Source organism: Saccopteryx bilineata, chromosome 5 (genome assembly GCF_036850765.1).
Source record: "Saccopteryx bilineata isolate mSacBil1 chromosome 5, mSacBil1_pri_phased_curated, whole genome shotgun sequence".
Lineage (NCBI taxonomy): Eukaryota > Metazoa > Chordata > Mammalia > Chiroptera > Emballonuridae > Saccopteryx > Saccopteryx bilineata.
In genome coordinates, this window is record NC_089494.1 from 247,786,725 (window position 1) to 247,800,282 (window position 13,558).

General features: G+C 36.9%; 1 protein-coding gene across 1 annotated transcript in view; it reads right to left on the reverse strand.

Moving 5' to 3' along the window:
• Window positions 1-13,558, reverse strand: part of STIM2 (stromal interaction molecule 2) — a 165,419-nt gene that overhangs the window by 55,288 nt on the left and 96,573 nt on the right. The window contains exon 3 of the mRNA XM_066280375.1: window positions 2,866-2,980. Within this exon, the coding sequence (XP_066136472.1) occupies window positions 2,866-2,980 (115 nt within the window). The remainder of the gene's footprint in view (window positions 1-2,865; window positions 2,981-13,558) is intronic.

Here is a 13,558-nt window from a genome sequence, read left to right on the forward strand (position 1 = left end):
AAATGTAGGTTTTTGGGGAATATATATATTTCATTTTGGCAGAAATGTTTGAACTCAAATGATGTTTGATGAACTGAATTGTTTAACTACTGAGTATCCAATGTTTGGCATGACACATTCACTCATCTGCAAATATTTGCTGAATATCAAGTATTATAAGACAGTGCTCTCGGCATCAGAGTCACGGCAATGTTGCACAGAGTATACTGTATCTGTTTGTGTGTGTATTTATATTCATATTGAACTAAATAACCTTGCATTACATATTACTGCTAGAGGTACATTCTAATCTCTATCAGCAATTTCCAAAACTTCACAAGAATCATTTTTCCCCAAAAAGAACTCTTAAGCAGAAACAAAATATACCAGATAAAAGCAGAACCCTACACATTCAGCATGCCTCATTCCTAAGATTCCACAGGAAACCTAGGGCTTGTCAGGCTATGATTTAAAAAACAGGGACCTGGTAATGATGCCCCGCCTTTACATGACCCCTTTAATAAGTAAAAAGAGTCTGACATGGGCTGAGAATATGAATTAGGTCATTATAAAGCTTTCGGTGGAGGTTTATTTCACTCCACACCTCTCTTCCCTTTCATGAAGCTGTTTCAGTAGGAGCCCTAAGACAACTCCTCCCACGCCCTAATCCCCTAAAACAGTTATGTAAGAGATAGGTTTCAGAGAAAAGGAAGCAGAGAGTAGATAATTTAGGACAACTCTTTGGAGATTTAGGGAAAAATCTTATCATCATAATGGTGAAATCCTAGGGGGTGGAAATTAAGGTGAAAACCTAGGGAAAAAGAGACTTAAGAGGCTTTTCAACTTTGAAAGGACTTACGCTTAAAAGAAAAATAACAAACATTCTCATAAATCACAAAGGATCTCACTCAGCTCAGTAGGGTGGGAAGCCAAAAAGGGGTTTAAGAACAGAGTCCTCTAGGATTTAGGATACATTAATAAACAAAATAGACACAGACCTGCCCTCTGTCTTACAACATTCTTGGGGGCAAGGGAGAGAGAGAGAGAAGGGAGATAAACATAATTAAAAAGTCAATAACAAAATATGTTAGAAGGTGATATACAATATGGAAAAAAGAAAGTGTGAAGCTCAGTAGCAGGAATCAAGCATGCCAACAAACGGGGGCTACAGGGATGGGGTTGCAGGTCAAGGTGGGCCTCAAGAGAGAAGAGCCCTGACAGACTTAATAAAAGTGGTAGGAGGACCTGGTCATTTGGCTTAGTGGTAGAGTGTCGGCCCGGCATGTGGAAGTCCCGGGTTCGATTCCCAGTCAGGGCACACAGGAGAAGCGTACATCTGCTTCTCCACCCCTCCCCTCTTCTTTCTTTCTCTCTCTCTTCCCCTCCCACAGCCAAGGCTCCACTGGAGCAAAGTTCACCCGGGTGCTGAGGATGGCTCCATGGCTTCCACCTCAGGCACTAGAATGGCTCCAGTTGCAATGAAGCAACAGCCCAGATAGGCAGAGCGTCGCCCCCTGGTGGGCATGCCGGTAGGATCCTGATTGGGCGCATGAGGGAGTCTCTTTCTGCCTCCCCACCTCTCACTTCAAAAAAATTAAATAAATAAACAAATAAATAAATAAAAAGTGGTAGGGGGTAAGGGAGTTAGCCATGAGGGTGTCTGCACTCCTGCAGTTGCAGAAGAGTAAGGAATCCAGCCAGGGCAGAGCTCAGTGAGAAAGTGTCCACACAGGACAGAGAGGAAAGAGACGGAGCAGGGTGGGAGTGGAAGGCAGATCATGTAGGTCTTTGTGAAGATTTTGTCTTTTACTCTGGGTCTCTGCAGAATATTGAACAGATCTGACACATTTCAAATAGGTTACTCTGCTAAATGAAGAACACACTACAGCAGAGCACAAGTATACACAGGGAGACCATCAACTGGCTAAGGCAATTACCCAGGCAGAGACAGAGGCTAAACCAGGTAGTAGCAATAACAAGGGATGAGATGTGGTCAAATCTTTTTCCTTCATTCAACAAATGGTTAAATGGGTTCCATTCAACTCTCACATACACAAAATCTAAAATATACCAGTAGCAATAATAGATCTCCAATTCTTTTAGAAACATCTACATATTGCTATGACATTTCACCTTCCCCCATAAAATTTATATTCATTTATTCCTATTCTTACTCAAGCTCATAGTATTTAAAAGTGGTATGGGGAGGGGAAAATGCAGAAACAATTTCAAAAGTTTATGTATCTTTCATTTAAGTTAGTGACAATTTTTACCTTTTTTCTTTTTCTTCTTTCCAGCATATTGCAACATATGTCTCTTTTAAAAAGTGAAAAACAATATAAGCAGGCTATAAACCTTTTCCATTAATAAAAATGCTGAACACTGGTGAAATAGTTTTCTATATTTTTCCCATTTACATTGACAGGCCAATAAATTTTATTATTTCATTCTACCCCTACTTGTATATGGGCTTTTCAAAAATTTTTAGTCGTTTTCTAGTATTAGGGATCAAGTTGAGGTTTTAGGTCATACACTTTCCTGCCCTAAACAATTACTGTCCATAAATAAGTTTGAGGACTTAAGATTAGGAAAAGGAATAAGATATAAATTATACTTTATCAAACAAATATTAGAAAACTTCATTAAGGGTTTGCTTAAGAAAAAGCTTGAAAATTCTATGCCTTCTAAAGACTTTAGAAACTGTTATCCATAACTAAAAAGAAAACTTTGGAATCCATATGTTTATTTGATAAAATAATGACTTAATAAAATATAAATATCCTCACAGAAATGTTATTTTTTGTAAGGTCATATATAATTAGTGAGATAACAACAGGCAAGGGCAGAAGAGCAGGTAAGGGGTATAGATCACTAAAATAGTCTTACCTTCTGATGTTTTCCATCGTTTCCATAAATCCTCAACAGTTATATGCTTATCTTCTCTGTGCAGATGGCTGTGTTTTTTGGTAGCATCTTTATATTTCATATCTTCCCTGATGAACTATAAAAGAGAAAACACTAAGCTAAATATACTTTTCACTATTTTAGTCTCTATAAACTGAGAAAAAAAATAAAATTTGAAATCCAGTGGGTGGTGATTATCAGGTAACAACTGATACATTTTTATTATTTTAAACTCACATTATTCTTACATATTTATATAATTTATTTAATAAATTATACTTAATCATGACAACAGCAGTAAAAATACTTAATGTTCATTACTTGCTGGAACTATTATAATTATTTAATAAATATGTCTTTATACCTGTAATAAAACAAACACACATAGGGATGGTTGTTTAACTTCATGATATAACACACTAAGTATTATGTACCCCCAATTTATAGATAATAAAGTGAAAGCTCACAGAGCTTATGTATTTTTCCCAATGTTGAAAAAAGAACCAAAAGCAAAGATGAGACTCCAACCCAAGCAATTTGGTTGTGCTCAACTGTACAAAACACCACCTCAATATTACATACTTTTACCAACTACTGAGCAGCACGGATGTTTCAAAATATACATCATGGTGGCCCTGGTCGGTTGGCTCAGTGGTAGAGCGTCAGCCTGGTGTGCAGGAATCCCGGGTTCGATTCCCGGCCAGGGCACACAGGAGAGGCACCCATCTGCTTCTCCACCCCTCCCCCTCTCCTTCCTCTCTGTCTCTCTCTTCCCCTCCCGCAGCCGAGGCTCCACTGGAGCAAAGATGACCCGGGCGCTGAAGATGGCTCTGTGGCCTCTGCCTCAGGCGTTAGAATGGCTCTGGATGCAACAGAGTGACGCCCCAGAGGGGCAGAGCATCGCCCCCTGGTAGGCATGCCAGGTAGATCCCAGTCGGGCGCATGCAGGAGTCTGTCTGCCTCCCCGTTTCCAGCTTTGGAAAAATGAAAAAAAAAATTTTTTTTTAATTTAAAAAAATATATATACACCATGGTATGCTGTTCAGCCATAAGAGATGATGACATTGGATCACTTACGGCAAAATGGTGGGATCTTGATAACATTATATGGAGTGAAATAAGTAAATCAGAAAAAACCGAGATCTGCAGGATTCCATACATTGGTGGGACAAAAATGAGACTAAGAGACATGGACAAGAATGTGGTGGTTATGGGGGGAGGGGGAAGAGAGGAGGGAGGGAGAGGGGAAGGGGGAGGGGTACAATGAAAACTAGATAGAAGGTGACGGAGGACAATCTCTCTTTGGGTGATGGGTATGCAACAGAGTTGAATGACAAGATAACCTGGACATGTTTTCTTTGAATATATGTACCCTGATATATTGATGTCACCTCATTAAAATAAAAATTTATTTATAAAAAAATATATACTAAATGCTAATCTCAATTACTGCATATTTCTATATTCTCCTACTGTTTAAGCTATTACTTAGAGTTGAAAGGCATTTGAAGTCAGAGTCAAGAATCTCTATTGCTTGACAGGTGGTGGCACAGTAGATAGAGCATCAGCCTGGAATGCTGAGGTACCAGGTTCAAAATCCTGAGGTCGCCGACTTGAGCATGGGCTCAGCTTGAGTGCAGGGTTCCTGCCTTGAGTGTACCATCAACATTGATGCCATGGTCACTGGCTTGTACCCAAAAGTCACACTGGCTTAAGGCCCAAGGTTGCTGGCTTGAATAAGGGGTCAATGGCTCAACTGGAGCCCCCCAGTCAAGGCACCTATGAGAAGCAATCAGTGAACAACTACAATGATTCAACTATGTGTTGAACTTCTATCTCTTCTATCGCAAAACAAAACAAAACAAGATTCTCTATAAAACCCAAGGCACATCTGAGCACATCTTAATAAAACTGCTTAAAATCAAAGCCAAAGAAAATCTTCAAAGCATCCAGAGGACAGTACTTCCATGGAGAAACAAAGTGACAAATGCTAGATAATGGAATGGTATTTTAGTGTGCTGTAAGAATATATCCCATATGTCCCCATGTAGAAGATGCACCCTTTTTTGAAAAATTTGGAGTCTAAAAACTGGTGTGTCTTATACAGTGGTTGTAGGGTTTTTTTACTTGCATTTTCAGCTTTTTCACACTTGTTTCTGCATTCATTATTGAAGGCAGTGATTTGTCATCAGACACAGATGAGCACAAGCTAATGAAAGGAAATTTTGGGAGTTTTTTTGACAGAGAGAGAGTCAGAGAGAGGGATAGATAGGGACAGGCGGACAGGAAGAGAGAGAGATGAGAAGCATCAATTCTTTGTTGCAGCTCCTTAGTTGTTCAGTGATTGCTTTCTCATATGTGCCTTGACTGGGAGCTACAGCAGAGTGAGTGACCCCTTGCTCAAGCCAGCGATGTTGGGCTCAAACCAGCAACCTTGGGCTTCAAAGCCAGTGACCTTTGGGCTCAAGCCAGCGACCATGGGCTCAAACCAGCAACCTTGGGCTTCAAGCCAGCAACCTTTGGGCTCAAGCCAGCGACCATGGGGTCATGTCTATGATCCCATGCTCAAGCCAGAAATCCCTCGCTCAAAATAGTGAGCCCATGCTCAAGCCAGATGAGCCTGCACTCAAGCTGGCAACCTTGGGTTTTCGAACCTAGGTCCTCTGTGTCCCAGTCCCATGCTCTATCTACTGCGCCACCTGGTCAGGCTGGATGGGAGTTTTGACAGTGATGAGGAGTTGTATGAATTTTATGATGAATAAAACTTGAGCTCAATAACTTTATGTAATATTTCTTTTTTCAAATTTCGGGCCCCAAAATTAAGATGCATCTTATACATGGGAGCCTCTTATACATGGGGAAATATGGTGTCAGCTTAAGAATTCTACAAGCACTGAAAATATTTTTATAGAAATAAAGGTACAATAAAGACAGTTTTCAGATACACACACAGACACACACACACACAAAAGAAAGGCATTCAATTAACAGTGTTTAGAACTAAAGTACAATATTTTACAAACTGAAGTACATCCTCTACTAATCTTACTTTAATAGTATAGGAAAAAAGCATTAAAATATTCTTTGCTAAAAACCAACCTGCTCTATATTGCTTCATTATACACATTTTTTTAAATTGCTCCCCACTGCTTACCAAATAAAAAGCTTACCAAACAAAAAGGTATACTTTACATACCATTCCCAATCCTGTCCCCAACAATCTTTTAGGCCTTATCTCTTGATAGTTTCGCCTTATAAATTCATTAATGTATGTAATTATATGAAACTAAGTTTTTAAAAGTATTATGCTTTTTATACTTTAATACTTCTAATTTTTCCTCTTTTAGTATTGGTTTTACTTGTATTTTTATTTTCTTTTGATTCCAAAAATATAAGATCATACAAAAGATTACTTCAGACATCTGCAATGTAGCAAGTAAAAATTCCCAGAAGCTTATTGGTCTGACTTTTTGCATACTGACAATGGACATCACCTTCAGAACAAACACCAACTTTTGCTTTTTTTTTCTTTTTAATTTTTATTCATTGACTTTAGCAAAAGGAGAGGAAAGGTGGTGGGGAGGGGGAAGGAAGGGAGGAAGGGAGGGAGGGAGGGAGGAAGGGAAGGAAGGAGGTCGATCTGCCCTGACTGTGGATCGAACTAGCAACCTCTGTGCTTCGGGACAATGCTCTAACCAACCAAACTATCCAGCCAGGATCCAATTTTTGCTTTTGAGTACAGTTGTTCTCTACAGAAATTAAAATTTTAATAGCTGTATTATATTGAGCAAATCATTTTACTTTCTGAGCTTTTAATACCTTTAAAAATGAAGAAACAAGCTTTTTTAGGATCAACAACACTACTCAACAGGTGGTCAGCTGACAGTGATCACTCATTAAACTGATAGCAATCCATAGTATAGACAGAAATAGTGAGTAACCATTTAGACACCTTTGTAGTAATTAGACAATGTTTTCAAAGCATCTGACCCAAGCATGTGATGAACGTACTTACCATGAACGCCCTAGGAGTAATGAATTAAAAATGAAAAATCTCGTCCTTCACCATAGATAATTTGAAAAGTACTAACCTAAAAAGTCTACTCTTGCACTTAACATATTCTGCTACTCGAAATAATACCTTATTCCTTTTTTCTAAATGCCCTTTTAAAAAGTTACTTTTAAAGGGGCCCAACTTATTACCCCAACTCCTCATTGTCTATTTCTATTCCTACTTCCAATTTCTTTTTCCTGCCCAACCCTCCTGCTCTTTCTGATACCTTCAGAATCCAGTACATACATCTGAAAAAGTCACTGCCACTGAGATACTGAGAAACTGCTCCTATCTTTGAAGGGGTCTAAATAGGAGTTACAATGAAATTCTAGACTGAAAACCATAATGGACAGAACAGGGAGGATGCCTATTTTGGAAATGGTCCAGAAAGTTGAAATAAATGGCAACTGTTTCATTAACATGACTCATTTTTTAAAAATGACCTAGGAAATTCTTTTACCACATGAACAAAAGAACCCAGAAGTAGAGTTCCATGGCTTCAGAATCAATATATTTCAGAAAATAAAGTTAATTTCCAAGGGTGGACTAGATGCAGCATTCTAGTTACTTGAACTCTTTTAGATAGTCCAGAATAAATGTGTACCTGTCAAAAAATGTTCTTATCAAAATAAAAGAAAAAACATTTTTAAAGCTTATGATGGTATTTATAGCTTATTTGATATAAAAGAAGTTTCTGGCTCCTAAGAAAGTTGAGTGAGGCCCTGGTCCATTGGCTCAGGGGACAGATCACTGGTTCAGTGTGCGGATGTCACAGGTTCAATCCCTGGTCAGGGCACATGAGGAATGATAGGGCACAGAAGAGAAATGACAATCTGCTTCTCTTCCTCTTTCTCTCTCTCTTTCTCCTCTCGCAGCCAGTGGCTCAATGGTTCAAGCATCGGCCCCAGGCACTGAGAACAGCCTGGTTGGTCCAAGCGTAGGCCTCAGGTGCTGAGGATAGCTCGGTTGATTTGAGCATCAGCCCCAGACGGTGTTGCAGGTGGATCCCCAATTGGGGCACATGAGGGAGTCTCTGTCTCTATATCTCCCTTCCTCTCACTTTAAAAAAGAAAGAAAAAAGAGAAAAGAAGGTTGGGTGAAAACTAAAAAACACACTGAATTTTATTTTCCCTAGAATAACCATTTAAAAAATTATATATGAGGTGGGGAAAAGTAGGTTTACAGTTGTTCATATGAAATATAACACAATAAAAAATAATGATACTAGAATAAACTCTTTTCCATGTACCTGTACTCACAACTGTAAACCTCCTCTTGCCCCATCCTGTATAATTTTATTTTAAAATAAGTCCAAGATAACACAATTCCTAACAAACCACATAAAAGTATATTCTATATCTCATATAGCAACATTTGATGATAAAATTTGACTAGAAAACACTATAAGTAAAGTTACTTTATGCTGAAACTTAGCTGGAAAATGTTTAACTGAACCAAATACACCAGAAACCATCAGATTCCATTAAATCTTCTTCCCAAAATCCTTCAGAACAGACCATTCTGACCAGACTTCCAAAACTTCATAGAAAACTAAAAATCTTAGAAATGAGGCAGGCTACTAGAGAAATTTTAAAAGCAGTCACCAATAACAGAAAATGCATGATGAATTACAAATACTTCTTATTAACTGAAATAGAGAATTAAGAAATCAGAAAATAGAACCTTAAATTCTATGAAGTAAATCTCTAAATAATGTACAGAAAATAATGTCAACTTCTTTGATAAGTACATCTAATTATGCAAGCCGACTATAAGAAAACCTGAATTGACAATACAAATAAAGGAGTCCTCAATAAATAATAACTATTGAATATTCATTTCAAAAACATTCACACGGGGGAGTCTTCGAAATAAATTCTTCTAGTACCATTAAAGAAATGACATGCCCAGTTTCAGGAAGGTAGCTTTTACATAATCAACTGATTTCAATTTCTTGTTCTTATTATTATTCTTTACTTTGTATCTGTGCTGTTATTTTTGTTATATTTTTTATGTTTATATTTTGCTTTTGTTATGTTATTATACTTGTATTTTTGCTATTATTTTTATGACACTACTTTAATATTCTCTGATACATGTTAGAACAGTAAGTCCTCACACTTAACATCATCAATAGGCTATTCAACTTTAAACAAAATGATGTATAATGAAACCAATTTTACCACAGGCAAACTAATATAAATGAGTTGAGTCCCTATGGCATCTCATCAACATTATAACAAAATGAGGTTGAAGAAATAACATTATTCAAGGACCTACTGTATAGACACAGTCTGGGACTCTATTCAGCCTCTTTCCCTGAAAACCTACCTACCAACACTAGTGCAAATCCCCGAAGATGTCCAGTCGCCCCTCCCTCAACCTACTACCCACTACCACAGCTACCTGACAAAGATGGACACTTAACTCAGAAGAAAACAATCTAGGGCCTGATCAGGATGACAGCACTGTGTCTCACAGGAAACTATAATTCAGACCATAAAAGGGTCACTTGGCCATGGCTCTGGATTTTTAAGGTGATTAAGACACTGGTATTGAAGGTAGCATTTTATGGACAGTCCAGATGGGCCAAGTGATAAGGAGAGCAGAGGAAGCCAATACTCAGAGAGAGAAAATGATACCAGAGAACCGAGATGAGGACAGAGAAAGACACGGCACCAGGAACTGCCGCAGTTCTTGATGACTTTCCAGTTTCAGCTCCTCAGGAGGCCTAGGCTACACAACTCTTGCCCTGATTTCTATGGCATGACAATTATAAACCTGCTTCCTTTTATTTTTAAATACACAATTTTATGACCTCAATATCTAGGAGATGTGATTTATTATCCCAGTTCGACACTCAGACTCTGCAGTCTGACAGACTAGATTCAGAATCTCACCATTCCTGAAATTCTCTTTATCCTCATATTTCTCCTCTCTACGAGAAAAAGAAAACTGTCCACCACATATGGTTATGAAAATTAAATTAAGATGTCATAATGCATAGAAGTATCATACAACAAAATTACATTAAATCAAAAATATTGACTGGTTTTTATATATCACTGTTGTTACTGCTGTTAAAGTTTAAAGCCTGAATAAATGAATTTCACCCTAATTATGTTGTTAGGCTTAATACACATGTGTGGAAATAGCAGACATTTATAAAGATAAGATTACCTAATATTCTTAAACTACAATTTCAGATATTCTGAAACAAAATAAATAACACAGAAATAGAAAAACCACAGCTTTTTCACTGACAATGTAAGCAGAGATGTTCCCGAAGGACACCTGTCATCCGAACAACAGAGTCTAAGGTCTGCTGTATGAGTCAGTTAAAGCTGATGGGTTCCTTGAAAAAAACTGCAGGGTCTTCCTGTCTTGAAAATAATATTAAATTTCTTAGTATGATGTCTCAGAGGAAATGATGCATAACAAGAAAGATATGACTGTATCTCACCCTGAAAGAAAAAAAGCTAAGGCTAAGGAGGAGTCTGTAATGCATTCTATTTTATATAGATATTTAAGGGGCCTAATTCTGTAAGAGAATTCTAAAAAATTACAAAGGTAAGTTCTTTACCACCACCTAACCAGGATGTTCTGTAAAAATGCATGGATTCCCAACCTTTCACAGCATGCACAGCATGCTAATAAAGCATGAATTGCCCGTGTTTCTCTCTTCAACCCGAAATTGTTTTATCAAACAGGATGCACAGTGGTTGAGAGCACAGACTCAGTCTCCAAATCACAGATATATCCCAAATCTACTATCTATTGCATGACTTAAATAAGTTACTTTACTGTTTCTGCTTCAGTTTCTAGTCAGCAAAATGCTAATAAGTCTTAGTCAGAGGGTTGTGAGAAGGGATTTATTTCCTGCGAAGTGTAAAGAAGAGTACTTGGTATATAGTAAATACTCATCAATGTCAGCTATTTCATGTATCAATAAATCACTTATGTTTTAAGTAATGAGTTAAATGTTTGCCTTGACTTATAGACTTTATATCATTTCTTGAAATGACTGAACATATTTTGAGGTACCCTCTCTTAACTTCTATCCTTATATACACAAGGTGTTACCTGGATTCACCAAGGCACTGTTTGGTAATCCTCAAGAAAAACAGAAGTAAATCAGGCACTCCAGAGTCTTATTGAGATTAAAGTTCTCTTATGTGTTTATTAACCATCTGTTATTCCTTTTATGAAATGTCCATTTATATACTTAATTTACACGTGGGAGTGTATGTTTTTTTCTTTCTGATAAAACAAAGAAAGAAAAGCAGAAAAAGCGAGAACACTATTTCTTCAAACTCCTTCCTCACTTCTGATGTTATCACGGGAGAATATACAAAACTTGGAGCTACTGTCGACCTTTCCAACCATAATTAGAAAGCCAACAAATGAAGAAAAGTTAACACAGAGCCCTACACATTACTGAGCCTCTGAATTAAACTTGAAAGCATTTAGTCCCAGACTTATGGTGATGTAATTTCAAATATTATACCACTGTTGTTTAAGCTACTTCAGTTCAAGTATTTTATTATTTGAAGCCAAAAAAAAAGAACCATCCTAAAAAATACAGCAAGAGACAAACAGAGAATTATCATATAAATAGAAAGAACCACAAATTGCTAAATTGACTCTATAAACCAGATTATCCAACTGCTTATTATTATGTCTTTATATCCTTTAACTAAAGACAGTTATTAAACTATCCGAAATTTCTGCTTTGTGGGAAGTCAAGAAGAGGCATATTTCTGATTGGAGTTAAAGAAGAAAAGTGCACATAAACACAGAAGTACACACACACCGGGGGTGCGGGGCAAGCCTGACAATTACAGCAGCAAACAGTAAGAGACCTTCGTATGGAGACAAGAAAAAGAGGTGATGAAAGTCAGACTATAAACTGAGCAGTTCCTTCCACTTATTCTTTCACTCCTTCCTGTCTTAAAGAACCAATGTGTAATTAGACTACATTAAGGAAACTGACAGGCTCTTATCAAAGGTTCTAATAACTTCTAATATTCACTTATAATTTCTGTGTAGTTTCACTTTTACTATTAAATTTTTTAATCAATCTGGTTTATTTTTTACATAAGGTAAAAGGTTAGGATCTAATTTTATTTTTCTCTAAATCTTCATTATCCAAGCATTGTTTACTGAAATAACACCAGTATTCCCAATGACCTGCAATTCTACCTTTATATATTTTAAACATAGTAAGAGCTCAGTATTTTTGCAAGGTTTACTTAATCACATGCACACACGGTTCTATTCCTGGTATATTCACTTTATTAATTACACTTACTTCTTTCACCTTAATACTAATAGAAGAAAACTGATGATTCGCATGTGCAACTTATAATAATGACATCATATACAAATGCAATAATTTTATATAGGGCTTCTGGCACAAATCTAATTGACATCACTCTAATTTTGTAAATCTGCCATGAATCCCAGTACTAATAGTACTAAAATACACACGACTTTTTAAGACTATTTTTTAGAACAGTTTTTTCAAACAAAATTTGGCAGAAAAGTAGAAGTTCCCAAATGCCCCTTCCCCCACAGTACATGCTTTTTTAATTTAAACATTCTCTCAGCACTGTTAGATTTAAAAATCTATGTAGAACCATATGCACAAATTAGAACACATACGCATCATATTCACAGAGTTAACAAAAATGTGGGATATATTATTTGGGTAATCAATGAAAATACATATTCAGTGATGGCTGACTTAAAATGAGTATTTTGTTACTTTCATTATGAAACTATTTTCACTACTTACTAGAAAAGATTATTACACAGAAGTAAAAATAACTTTAGAATATTAATTTGAGCTCTTCAGCATCTTGTCACTCTTAACTGGAGTATTTACTAATAAAATATATTTTAACAAACACGTTTTAATTTGCATTAAGATGAAGAACCACGAAAGCACAATACAATCAATGATTCAGTTCTAAGTGGTGAGAATAGAGAAGAATAAAGCAAAGAAGACTCTAACCTCAAAGAATATATTTTCTTGCACAAGAAACCCAGAAATTAATAAAATAAGTAAAATTAAAAGTATATTGCTACTTGAAATAAGCAGGGTTGAATTTTTAAGAAAAGAATAAAAATATCTAAGTACAGTGTGTTCATAAAGTCATGGTGCACTTTTGACCGGTCACAGGAAAGCAACAAAAGACGATAGAAATGTGAAATCTGCACCAAATAAAAGGAAAACTCTCCCAGTTTCATACCTATTCAGTGCAGTTCGATGTGGGCTCCATCTGTTGCCCTATACACATTCAAAGGATAGTGAAGTTCTTGCCACACCTGGGTAAGGACGTCTGGTGTAACAGAGTGAATAATGTCTGTGATTCTCTGTTTTAAGTGATTAATGTCGTTGATACTTTCAATGCACATAACCCCAAAAGTAAAAGTCTAAGGGCTTCAGATCCAGGGATCATGGTGGCCATGGCTTGACAGAACCCCTGCCTATCCACCACTGGGGGAATGTTCTATCCAGAAACTCACAAACAATGGTGGCGTAGTGTGGAGGAGCGTCGTCCTATTGAAAGATGACACCTTCTGGAAATTGTGGCACCGCATACAATTCCAACATGT